The 13052-nt window shown below is 43.4% G+C and overlaps 1 protein-coding gene across 1 annotated transcript in view; it reads left to right on the top strand.

Moving 5' to 3' along the window:
- SDK1 (sidekick cell adhesion molecule 1) overlaps positions 1-12184 on the top strand; it is a 1108031-nt gene extending 1095847 nt beyond the window's left edge. Inside the window, exon 45 of the mRNA XM_053556749.1 lies at positions 10908-12184. Within this exon, the coding sequence (XP_053412724.1) occupies positions 10908-11171 (264 nt within the window). The 3' untranslated portion in view covers positions 11172-12184. The remainder of the gene's footprint in view (positions 1-10907) is intronic.
- The last annotated feature ends 868 nt before the right edge of the window (positions 12185-13052 follow it).

Genomic DNA, 13052 nt, shown 5'->3' on the forward strand with positions numbered 1-13052 from the left:
TTTGTTGGCCATTTATTTATATTTGTTAAAAAAAAAACTTACGTTCATGACTTCTGCCACATTTTGATGGGGTTGTTTGTTGTTTTTCCTGCTGATTTGTTTGAGTTCTTTTGTAGATTCTGAATGTCAGTCCTTTGTTAGATATATAGTTTGCAAATATTTTTTCCCATTCTATAGGTTGTCTAATCACTTTGTTGATTATTTCCTTGCTGTGCAGGTTTTTTAATTTAAGGAAGTCCCAATAATTTATTTTTGTTGTTGCTCTATTCATCTTTGGAGTCTTAGTCATAAATTCTTTGCCTAGGCTGATGTAGTTTTTCCTACATTTTCTTCTGGAATTTTTATGGTTCCACACCTTACATTTAAGTCTTTAATCCAACCTGAATGAATTTTGTGTATTGACTAAACAGGGATCCTGTTTCATTGTTCTGCATGTGGCTATGCAATTTCCCAGCACCACTTATTAAATAGGGCTTCCTTTCCCCAGTGTATGTTATTTTTTGCTTAGTCAAAAATCAGTTGGTTATAGGTAGTTTTATTTCTGAGTTCTCTATTCTGTTCCATTGATCTATGTCTCTACTTTTATGTCAGTACCATGCTGTTTTGGTTACTATAGCCTTGTGTTACAGTATAATTGAAGTCAAGTAATGAGCTGCCTCCAGATTTGTTCTTTTTACTTCAGATTGCTTTAGATATTTGGGTTCTTTTTTGGTTCCAGATGAAGTTAGGATATGTTTTCTAGATCCGTGAAACATGATTCTGGTATTTTGATGGGGATTGTGTTAAATCCATAATTACTTTGGGCAATAAGGATATTTTAATAATGACTACCAATTCACGAGCAGGGGTTGTTTTCCCATTTGTCTGTGTCATCTACGATTTCTTTTATTAGTGTTTTGTAGTTCTCCTTGTAAAGGTCTTTCACCTCCTTGGTTAAGTATATTTTCAGGTATTTTATTTTCTTTGTAGCTATTGCAAATGGTATTGAGTTCTTGATTTGACCCTCTTCTTGACTGTTATTAGTATATAGAAATTTCTATATTAGTATATAGAAACTGATTTTTGTACATTGATTTTGTAACCTGAGACTTTGCTGAATTTATCAATTCCAGGAAACTTTTGGTGGAGTCTTTAGGGTTTTCTAGATACAAGATTATATCATCAGCAAACAGGGACAGTTTGACCTCCTCTTTCCTGATTTTGATGCCCTTATTTCCTTCTTTTGCCTGATTGCTCTGGCTATGACTTACCATGCTATATTGAACTATTTGTTTTAAAAGCTTTCTCAAAATGGGTTAATGGGACGCATTTGGTCCTTTTCTCCTCTCACGTGTGTGGTATATTTAGGTATTTGCAAAGGATTTTTAAATGTACCTAGGCATTGAGCTAGGAATATACACACATGCACAAATACACGCACATGCACACACAAATATATACACATATATATACATGCATATCTAAATGCACACATACACCCCCACATACATACCTAAATACCTACACAGAATACACACATGTACACCCCCCACATACATACCTAAATACCTACACAGAATACACACATGTACACCCCCCACATACATACCTAAATACATACAAAATATACCCATGCACACACATTCATACATAAAGAACATAAATATACCCATGCACACACATACATACATAAATGCACACACCTAAATACACACATGCAAACACCACACACATATATACACATCCACATAAATATACATACATATACACAGGCACATATCATGCACATGCATACATGTCACATACATATGTAATGTATATACATACAAACACACATGTATATATACTCACATGCACACCTACAGACATAATTTTACACACACATGCACACATGTATACATACATACTTAGACACACACACAGGTGGGAAGAGTTAGGGAGATGAGGAGGGCAGAAGCAGGGGAACAGGGAGTCCACACTAAACAGAATTCTGCATGGAGGTTGTTAGGATCCTAATATAAATAGATAAGAAAGCCAAAGCTAAGAGTTCTTTGCCTTCCTGAGACGCACACAGTGAGCTTCTCTTGAGAGGCAGACCTGAACATCTGGCTCCAAGTTCCATCTCCCCACAAGATCTGCTCCTTAGAAGTAGGTCACTGTGCCACAGGCTACATGGCTAAGGAAGTGAGGACTTGAGAGTCCCACTTCTGCCTGGCAAGCCCTGTGCTGGGAGGATGGGGCAACTTCAGGGTTCCCATAAGTGTGCCTTGGCATTCCCATTGCCTTTGAGTCATAACTCTCCCTCCACTTATGTGTAGAATTTCACTTAGGACTCCCCTGAAGCCTCGTATGGGCCCCTCCACCTAGGATCTCTTAGTTATCTCCATGCTTGGGCCATTGTGTGCTCCCTTGATTCTCAGGTGGATAAAGCATAGCCTTTATTTTCTAGAGAGTTCTTTACTATACAATCTTGCTTCATCCTATCTTTAAATCTTGTGAATTTGGGAGATTTGCAGGCTCTAAATATTCATAGAATCCCAATAGAGAGATCTAACGGACTTAGATCATTACCAGTTTAGAAGGTAAAGTTCACTTTGAACTGCTGTCTTAAACAACTGAATTGAGATATACTTCACATATCATAGGATTCACCTATTGGAAGTATATAATTTGATGGATTTGAGTATATTCACAGTTACACAACTATCACCATGGCCAATTTTAGGACATTTTTATCACGCCAAAAAGATACCCTGTACCAATTAGCAGTCACACTCCAGTCCTCCAAAACCATTCACAACCCCCGACCCAGCCAACTGTGGCTCTTGGAAAACACTAATCTGCTTTTTGCCTCTATAGATTTGCCTATTATGGACATTTCATCTTAATAAATCATACAATATATTGTCTTTTGTGACTGGCTTCTTTCACTTAGCACAGGAGTTTGAACCACTTCTATCAAGTAATCAATTTGTGTATTTCATCAGTTCCTTTTTGCTCTTGTCTTTGTTTGTATTTCTATAAAGGAGTACCAGCAGAGGGATAATTTATAAAGAAAAAAAGGCTTATCTGGCTCGCAGTTCAGCAGACTATATAAGAAGCATGGCCCAGCATCTGCTTCTGCCAAGGGTTTTAGGTCGCTCCTACTCATGAAAGAAAGCAAATAGGAACCAGTGTGTGCAGTTTACACCGGAAAAGAGAGGACATGAGAGAAGAGATGGCGGTGCCAGGCTCCTTTTAACAACCAGCTCTCTCAGGGACTAATAGAGTGAGAACTCGCTCATTACTGTGAAGATGGAGGGCATTAGGCCATTTGTGAAGGATCAGTCCCCAGAGCCCAAATGCCTTTCATTAGATTCCACATGAGACTTAGTGGGGTCACACAAACCTTATCCAAACCACAATAGCTTTTTTTATTTTGAAATACATGTTCAGTCTAGAATGTCTCCACTCATATGAAATAAACATGTATTTTACCAGCATGTTTGCCCATTTGGTTTCTTGAAAGGTAAATGGATCTAGAGCAGTGGTTCTCAACCTTCCTAATGCCGCAGCCCTTTAATACAGATCCTATGGGTCACGACCCACAGGTTGAGAACCGCTGGTCTAGAGGAAGGCAGGCCACGTGCCACAAAGGGGTTTAGAAAGGCCTGCCTTCATGCTTACATCCCACCCAGACCCACTCTGTTCAGGATCTCTTTTTTAAAAAAAATGCTTTATTGAGTCATAATTCACATAGCATATAATTCTCCCATTGTTAGCATACAATTCCGTGGTTTTTAGTATATTCACACGGTTTTGCAACCATCTCCACAATCAATTTTGGAACACTTTCATCACTTTAAAAAGAAAGCCCCATTGCCAGTCACCTCTCATTTGCTTCTGCCCCTCAACCCTGGCAACCACTAGTCCACTTTCTATCTTTATCTCTTATGCCCAGGCTAGAGCACAAACTACTCGGCTCAAGCGATTCTCTTGCCTCAGCCTCCTGAGCAGCTGGGACTACAGGCACCACCACCACGCCTGGCTAATTTTTCTTTGTTTTATAGAGGTGGGATCTCGCTCTTGCTCAGACTCGTCTTGAACTCCTGACCTCAATTGATCCTCCTGCTTTAGCCTCCCAAAGTGGTAGGATTACAGATGTGAGCCACCATGCCTTGCTCATCCATTCACTAATTCTTTAGTAATTACTGCTAAGGTAGAATTACATCTACAGTTTTGACATTTTGTATTCTATATGTCTCATCTCTTTATTTTCCTATTTTTCTCTTATTATCTTATTTTTTGTTAAATGGACTTTTCTAGTGTACCATTTTAATTTCCTCATTTTTGCTTTCACTATATAAATTTAAGGGCTTTTGTAGGGACTTGCTCTAGGGCCAGTATGTACTTCAGATTTATACTGAATTTCAGTGACATATAGAAACTATACTCATATATAGCTGTTTTTCCACCCCTCTTTTTATGCAAGACACATTATGTCTGTATATATCGAAAACTAAAAAAAATTTTATAACTATTACTTTATGTAATAATATGCCTTTTATAGAAATTGGGAAAAGAACGGGGAGGAAGCGAGATTTAAAGAGATTTAGAGATTTTGTCATTGTAACCTTCTTATCGACTATTTCTAGCCCTCTTCATTTCTTCCTGTGGCTTAGTTATCCCTTTTTAAACTTCTAACTGGTGTATTGCTTTACTTGTTACTATCTTTGAACTACAGTGTTCCTCTTAATTTCTCACCCCTGAGAATCTCTCCAATCTTTCCAACAATGTCCTTAGGCATGCCTTGTTTCAAATCAAGTCGTTCTCCTTAGGCAGATCTGGGGAGCTCTCAGTTCTAATGGACTGTCTTTCCCCCAGTGCAGGATCTCTGTGTCACTGCATCAAAGCTGGAGGTTGGGACAGTAGTCCTCTTCATCCATAGTCACATACCTGCTACGTAAGTGGGGCACTGGGTTGAGATGTTACTCCTGGATCTTTTGGGCTTGTTCTTCCCAGTGTAGAACTTCTTCCCTATGAATGAGCTGGGGTAGGGTAGTTGGGCCCAGTATTCTCAACCTGCCACACCTGGTGTAGACTCCAGCTTCTAAGTAAAGGCTGGGTGAGAGAAGGCAGCCCCAGTTCTCTGTTCATACCTGCCTAGAATTGGGAAAAGGAAAGGAAGCTGGGTATGAGATGCTGGCAGCTTTCCTCCCCAAATTAAACCAAATTCCTACACCGGGAGCTCTGTCTTTTTAGCCATCGGCCCACATGGAGTTTCTGTCACACTAAGCTGGGGTGGAGCAGAGAGAGTAGATCGTGGCTTAGATGCCACAGACGCTCATTATTCTAAGTGAGATTTAGTCAATTTTCATGTATAAATCTTTCTGTGTTTGCTATATGCCCTTAGAACCATTTCCAAAGAGTTTAGATGGTTGTTTTTATTTTTACCAGTTAAATCATTGTTCCACTGGGAAAAGGTCTGCTGAGCTCATCACACTGCCATTCCAGAAGTATCTTTTGCCTTTATGACTAATCATTCTTCTATTCAGAGATAACTAGTAAGAAATGTGGGCTTCTGGCTTGGTTCTCTTGATTCCAAACTTCTGTTTCTGTAAATTTGGAATCAAGAGAACCAAGTAGATAAGGGCCTGAGAGGAAAATCAAGTAGATAAGGGGCTGAGAGGAAAAAGCAAGGGTCACAGGGAATAGACTTAGGATTGCTCAGCAGTAGAATAAACCCCAAATCTGTAACACCAGTTTTCAAATAGGCTGTTTATTTAGGGACTCAGATTTGAATGCAGGTTTGAAATGTTTGTCCTTCCTGCTAAAGGAAGCTTATAGATGTAAGTACATTTTAAACTGAGACCTTAGGGATAAAGAATAACATGTATTCTTTGCCCTGGGTTCAAACTAGTGGTTCGATACAGCATAGATATGTTTAATCATGGACTAGCACACACCGTCTTCTCCAGAACCCAGGGCATAAGAAGTCACAAACCCTACACAGTCTCTACTAGAAGAACTTTCCTGAGAAGCTCATATTTCACTAAGAAAATAATGATGCCATCCTTTCTTTCTCCAGGGTATTTTTTAAACCATTTTCAGAAATACTGATAAAGTCAAAATTCTGCAAATTGGGTGACAGGAACACAGGAGCCTGCCTGATCAGAGCTGCTCAGAACGATGCCAAAGGGTCACACGGCATGTGCTGGGGTTCTTTCTGTTTCTCTGGTTAGAAATAAGAAGCTTTTTAACCATTTTATCACATAGCTGCTTATGAATGATATCGGGATTATTGTTCATATCACATGTTAAAAATTGTTTTTGAAATCCAAAGAAACAGTTTTCAAAATCTCTCCTGCTCCAACCAACCTAGACCCAACCCCTCATACCTAATTAATTCCTTAATAATATTTGAGTCTTTCATCTTGCCAATATAATACCCAAAGTGTTGGGATTATCTCTATGAGCTGCTTCTCAGGCATCTGTGCACCTTTAGAAACTCTCACAGTTGGTCTGATGCTGCATCCAATCACATTCTATTCTCTCTGGTTTCCTGGGAAACCAACACACATCGCTACTTCACATCACACAGGAAACTTACCCCCCCCAAAAAAAAAAAGAAGACCCTGAAGCATTTTCTTTTCGTCAATAATTCTAACTTACTAAAATACATCCTCATTAAAAAATAATAGCAACATGTAAATTATAAACAGAGCAGGCAGCAGGAGGAAGAATGTCATTTTAATACTGCGCCTTCTCTAGCAGGCAATGGCAAGGTCTGAGCAGGATCCAGGAAGCCTGGCTTTGAGCTCTAACTTAGCCTGACACTGATTTTTCATGTGACCCTGGGTTCATTGTCACTTCTCCTCCCTAAGTGAAGAACAATAAGCAAAAGAAGTCTCTCTCAGTCTTTTGTTTCTGCTGCTTTTTGTGCAATGATTTGTTCTCTCAAATGGGCTTTTAGAATCACTTGACTGGGTTTATGAGCAGGGGCTCCTCAGGCTCACAGCCTCTCAGCTTTATTGCCCACAAAAGGACTCTTCCTTTCCAGGTGCAATGTGAAAAATCACAGGGCAAAACGTTGATTGGCTGAGCTTAAGTTGCATTAGCCATTAGCCAATTGCCATTTTCTAAGAGGTGAGCCATTCAGCCCACGTGGAAAGGTTGCTTCCTTCAAAGGGGCCAAGGCCCAGACACAAACACTAAGTTGGACAACCACTCCTAATTTGTGTCTCCTGCCAGGACCCCAGCACCCAGATTTGTCATAGGCCCTTCTCTTGTTATGGTAAGACTTTTAGATCTTTGAGGAACACATGGTATATAACTACTAAAAAGTTTTGAATGAAACAGTATTTTGCTAATCACATGAATATATATGGGTGTGAGACATAGGGTACATTTATTCTCTAAACAGTTCCAAACATGCTCTTGGAAACTCAGACTCCTGCAAAAAGTTAGTAGTCCCTTCCAGATGGTGCCTACCCCTACCTATTCATAAACCTCACTTCTCTATAGTCGAACAGCTGCAGGGCGAGGAGCCAGGCAAAATATAGGGCAGAGAGATACCCTAAGGGTCCCTGATGGATGTTAGACAGTTACTGAAATAGGGTTACGGAAATAGAATAAAAAATGCATGTTCCCACTGAATTTGATGATTTTTCACCACGTAGAGTGACTCACTATAAGACTCATCCCTATAAACAGTATTTCTCTACCTTTTGTAGGACTGAGGTTGAAGCTGTCCCTTATCTGTTACTGGGAAGGCTTTATTTCTACTGCCTTTGAGTAAGAAACTAACGCTGGGTCTGGCCCCAGCCACTATGACCCTGAAAAGGTCACTTGCATTTGGGGGTCTCGGTTCTTTCAGACACATTTTCAGAAAGTGAATTGAGTCACTGCCTCTCATGTTCTTCCACATGAGTGTCCCTCATGGTAGGGAAGTCGAACAAGGAGGTCCCAGAACACCTGAGGATACAGTCTGAAGAGGGTGAAAGTCTCCAACCTTATATTTGACCTTTAGACGATAATGAATCCTAACCCTGGTTTGCAAACCTAGAACTAAATTGCTGTCATTCATTCCTAGCTATTCTGTGAATTTCTTATGAGAAAAGTGCTACCTCCAATGTATCTCAATATGTGCTCCTTTTCTTTACCTTCAGATTTGGATTCAAAGTCAGTGCCTCAAGAAGTAACAAACTCAATTCAGTGGCTGATAACAGACTCCTTTGACTTTCAGAAGATTTTTGTTCTCTTTTCTTCCTGCCCTAGTTTACACAGAGCTTTACCTTATAATCTACCTCTAGGCCTGTAGAAAACAGATGAAGAATAAATCTTAAACAACAGCCACAAATACAGATCCTTGCTCTCTTAAATGAAACTCTCAATACCAGATATATTAAGAATGTAGCCTCAAGTGTGGGAATATGTTGTATATTATGTAACATCCCCAGTAGGGTGGGTCTAGCACCCTGAGGTTAAACACCTTAGCATTTCTTCGGCAAACCATGAAAACAATCATACTAAATAGCCTACGTCAGTTCAGCTCAAGGTTAGCAGCTAAATTGGCTCAAGTCAAGTCAGGCTTCACCACCAAATAAGCTACAAAAAAAAGCTCTTGGTTTTCAGAGCATTGTGCATTTGGGAATTAGGAATCAGGGTGTGGACCTGCTCAGCTCATGCAGAGGAGATGCCCACTGTGGGGAGTCAGTTCCTGGGCAGGTCAGGCACTAGGCACCAGCTCCCACCAGGCCTCTCTCACTGGGCCTTGCCTCCTCCTTCAGGAGAAAGTAATAATAATACCTGTGTCGTAGAATCCTGGGCAATTGCAAAGATAGGGCAAGTGCATGAATCTGGTCTGTGACCAGCTGTCACTAGTAAAGAGCTACATCATGGATTCTGGAGAAGCTGGCTCTTGCCTCTGGGCATGTGTCGGAAGAAGACGCTCTCAGGGGTCCTCAAACTGCAGCCTGTGGGCCACATGAGGCAGTGTGCTTGTATTTGTTCCCGTTTTGTTTTTTTACTTCAAAATAACATATGTGCAGTGTACATAGGAATTTGTTCATAGTTTTTTCTTTTAAACTATAGTCCGGCTCTCCAATAGTCTGAGGGACGGTGAATTGGCCCCCTGTTTAAAAGGTTTGAGGACGCCTGTTCTAAGTTCTGCATGTCTGTGAGTGAGATGGAGTAAGAGGCAGAGGGCCCCCAGGTGTATTCAGCAGCTGACAGCTCACTGTGTCATAATACAAACAGTTTACAGTCATGTTCTGAAAAGTCCCCAATCTGTGACTTGCTGTTACTTTCATATAAATACTCCAGTTAGTGCTAGATTTTCAGTGTGTGTCTGAAAATCCCAGGAGTCTCTGGCTCCCCCCTACGTACCGAGGGGTTTCTGCACAGCCTAGAGGAGGACTGCTCTTCCAGGCTTCTATGACAGATGCTGTCTCCTCTGGTGCAGGACAATGGTAGTTCATGGACAAAGCTTCCCAGCTGGGTGCTGATTGGGTGATTCGTTTTCCAACTACCAGATCACCGAGAGCAACAGCCAGAACATTCGTGGCACTGAGGGACTCGCTCAGTTTCCTGAGTCTCAGGGTGGATTCTGTAAAGTAAACGGATGTAGGCAACATTCTCCTCCCTTCCCCACTCCAGCCAAGAGGATGCTGCTTGCACACCCTGGGGGAACTGGTTTTGCCTTCTTCCTTCAAGAGTATTTCCATTCTGAAAGAGGCATTGTGACAGGGGCCACAGCCTTCCTCCCCTCCACCCCCAAGATGTATAAGATGCCTGCACCTTGCACCAGCAGCTCCCAGCAAGATGCCACTGATCTCCAAGCCAGGTCCTGCCCTCCCTGCAGGTTCCTTGAAATGGGTAGGCTGTACCCACCACAGTGTCCTGTTCCCTCCTCGAACTCCAAAGGCTGGCCTCCATGTTTATAGACCCATTTTTGACCTATCTAATGTGTCCATGGCCCTCTGTACCATCCCCACAGAGGCAGTGAGGAGCCCCTGTATTTTCAGGGCTCTGGGAAGCATCTTAGCATTGGTCTTGCCCCAGAGCTGGACCAGCTCTCTGGGTTCTGTCCCCACCAGGTAGCTCCCCACACATTCACCCAGGAAGCTCCCAGGACCCTCAGGTGGGGGTTCCCAGGGTGTTTCAGCCTGTCTGGGAGGATGTGGCACTTGTCAGAGAAACTGGGAACCCTTCACTCTCTTTGAAAAAACTCCCTTTCAGCATCCATTTTCTCCCTTAGCAATCCTTCCAGTGATTTAAATCAACACGAAAGACAAAAATAAAAAAAAAAGACTGTTTTTTTAAGAAAACGAACATAGAAAATATGTGAGCTCAATGTTCTTAGGGAAGCTACTGATTTATTTTATAAAAGGAAAATAAAAACCCTCAAAGGGACTGATCTTCAAACGCCAATGGCATACCCATTGCCACTTTTCCATGGCCACGTGTTGAGGGATGAGACAGATGTATTAGACATTCTGGCACATCTAGATGGCTTCCTTTCTCTTCCATGTCTCCATGGATGGGATGTTACACAGTCATTTTCTAGGGAGGACATAGAAGCTGCACTCATCTCTTCTCTTCCACACTGGGAACCCTTTCTCTTTGGTCTGTAGCCGCAGCCCTGGTCTTGATCTCAGGCAAGCTGAAGACTCTGTTCCCTTCCACTCCTATTGGCTGGCTGTTGTTTTCTGCACTGTGAGGGCCGCCAGAGCATCCCCTGGGGGCCTGGTGGACTGCTCCTGGGAGCTCTGTTGCAGGGACCATACAGAAGGTGTAGCTGTCCTTGCAAGCATGGAAGCCCCAATGCTGGGGAGGTGCTGAAACAGCAGGAGAGAGTTGGCACGTGCCCACCACAGTGGCACTGCCACCTCCAGCACCCCATTTGCTACCTGGTGCCTTCCTAGGCTTACATTGCCCTCTCCCCACAGGCCACAGACTCGGACTACGAGGACGCTCTGCCCAAGCACTCCTTTGTCAACCACTACATGAGCGACCCCACCTACTACAACTCATGGAAGCGCCGGCCCCAGGGAGGCCGTGCCCCAATGCCACACAGGTACGAGGCAGTGGCAGGGGCTGAGGCGGGGCCGCACCTGCACACGGTGGTCACCACGCAGAGCACCGGTGGTGTCTACACCCCCACAGCCCCCGGCACACGGACTCCACTCACAGGCTTCTCCTCCTTCGTGTGAGCCATGCCTCCATCAGGGTAGATCAGATGGGAACACTCCGGAGTCTATTTTTGTTAAGACAATCAACTCCAATAACTGAGCTGAAGTTTTTGTTTAAAAAAAAAAAAAATTCTGATAAGTGATGGTTTTACCTACTTGTGAACACTAGATTTCAATTAGAAAGGTTTTTTTAATGGCTTTTTGTAACATCACTGCAGGAAGCAGGTTTCTTTCTTTTTCTTTTCTTTTTAAGAGAAGATGTATTTCTCTGGTGCAATGGCTTGGCACCACTGGGGCCTGGGAGGATCTCCGACCTGCCCAGCCCTGGGTTTCTCCATCTTAAAGACCAGCTAGGAAGCCTGGGAGGGGCGAGAGTGGAGGGTCAGTGAGATCTCAGAGCTACCCCCCGGCCATCCCTTCTCTTTCTACCTCCTCTTCCGGAGAACCAGCGGCTCCCATTCTCTAGCTAGGGACATCTTCTGGGGTGTGGAGAGCAAATGTTCTTGCCCAGGCTTGTTGACTTAGCTCCATCAGTTTCTGAAATGTTCTCACTCAGCAGTGTCCAGGTGAGGCGTCAACACTGTGCCTCCTGCCAGCCGGGCAGCCTTGCTGAGGGGGCGCCTTCTGACCCTGTGAGGCCCAGCTGCTGTGATCTATGTCATCCCAGTGGTGAAATATCCTGGATTTTTCTTCCTTCCTTTCACCCTTTAAACCTGACAGTGCAAGAACAGCCTCCCCGGAGACTGGCAGCCACCACCCCTGGTGAGCCAGTCCTCTCCTGTGGACACACAGCACACAGCTGACTTCACAAAGCAAGAAGAGAACGGCGCTTTCAGAATCGCGTGTTATGTAGGAAGTGTGCGTTGTTAACCAGAGTATTTTTTAAATCTTTTTATCTTTTTTTAAGATATGTCACATGAAATGAATGCATCTTTGCTGTCTCCAGGTGCCTTTTTATTAATTGTTCAGCTTTGTACATGGGAAAGATGAAAAGCAACAGTGTCTCCAAATAAAGTAAAACAGCTCTGAGAAAACAAGGTCCCAGCTGACCTCGTGCACAGCAGATGTCTCTGTGCACACCGGCTAGTCCTTCCATTTGCCCTCTTGTCCCCGCCAGCCACCCACTGCTTCTTGACAGCTGGTGCTGCCCACCCCCACCCAAGGCCAGTTTTTAGCCTTAATGGGTTTTCTGGAAAATATTTTTCTTCATTGTCATTGGTTTCTTTAATCTTTTTTGGCTAAGTGAAAATAGTTTCAAGTCCTTTGGAAAACTTGGAGCCGAGATGTGGCTGTGCCCCCAACCCTGCATTGTTCGGCCACAGATGGCTGAGCTGTAGCCTCCTAGCCCCAGGTCCAGGGCTGGATGTAATGGCAGTGTGGCTGGCACCAGTCAGACATGTGCACCAGAGCTCCATGAGGGCCCCATGCCCCCCATCTCACCACCAGGAGTATGACACACTCAAGACTTGAGACCACTGTCACCATCCCCCAATGTATGGAGGAAAGAGTCAGCTGTAGTCCCCAAAGGTGATCTGCCAGTGGGGGACCAGCTGGGTCAGCGACTGGCTGGGACCACCAGGGAGCCTGTCTCTTGGCCACATGTAGATACTTGGCTCTTTACTTTGGACACCTCCCTGGGGCAGCTGGTGCAGATACTGTCTTGATTCTCTGCTTTCAGAGGTGCTGGGTGTTGCCCCAGGAGAGTTTTGAGTGGGATGAAAAGCCCTTTGCAGCCCTTCCAAAATTAGAGGGTACGGGAAGATTCCTTTCTCCCTCCACTCCCCCTCGCTCCCTTTCTCCTTCCTTCTTTCCCCTCTTCCTTCTTTCCTTCTTTTTCTGAGTGGAAGAGAGAATATTCTAAACCAAAAATCCTAGATGCTTTTCCCAAAGCCACTTCTGTGT

The sequence above is a fragment of the Nycticebus coucang genome, chromosome 12 (genome assembly GCF_027406575.1).
Source record: "Nycticebus coucang isolate mNycCou1 chromosome 12, mNycCou1.pri, whole genome shotgun sequence".
In the NCBI taxonomy this organism is placed as follows: domain Eukaryota; kingdom Metazoa; phylum Chordata; class Mammalia; order Primates; family Lorisidae; genus Nycticebus; species Nycticebus coucang.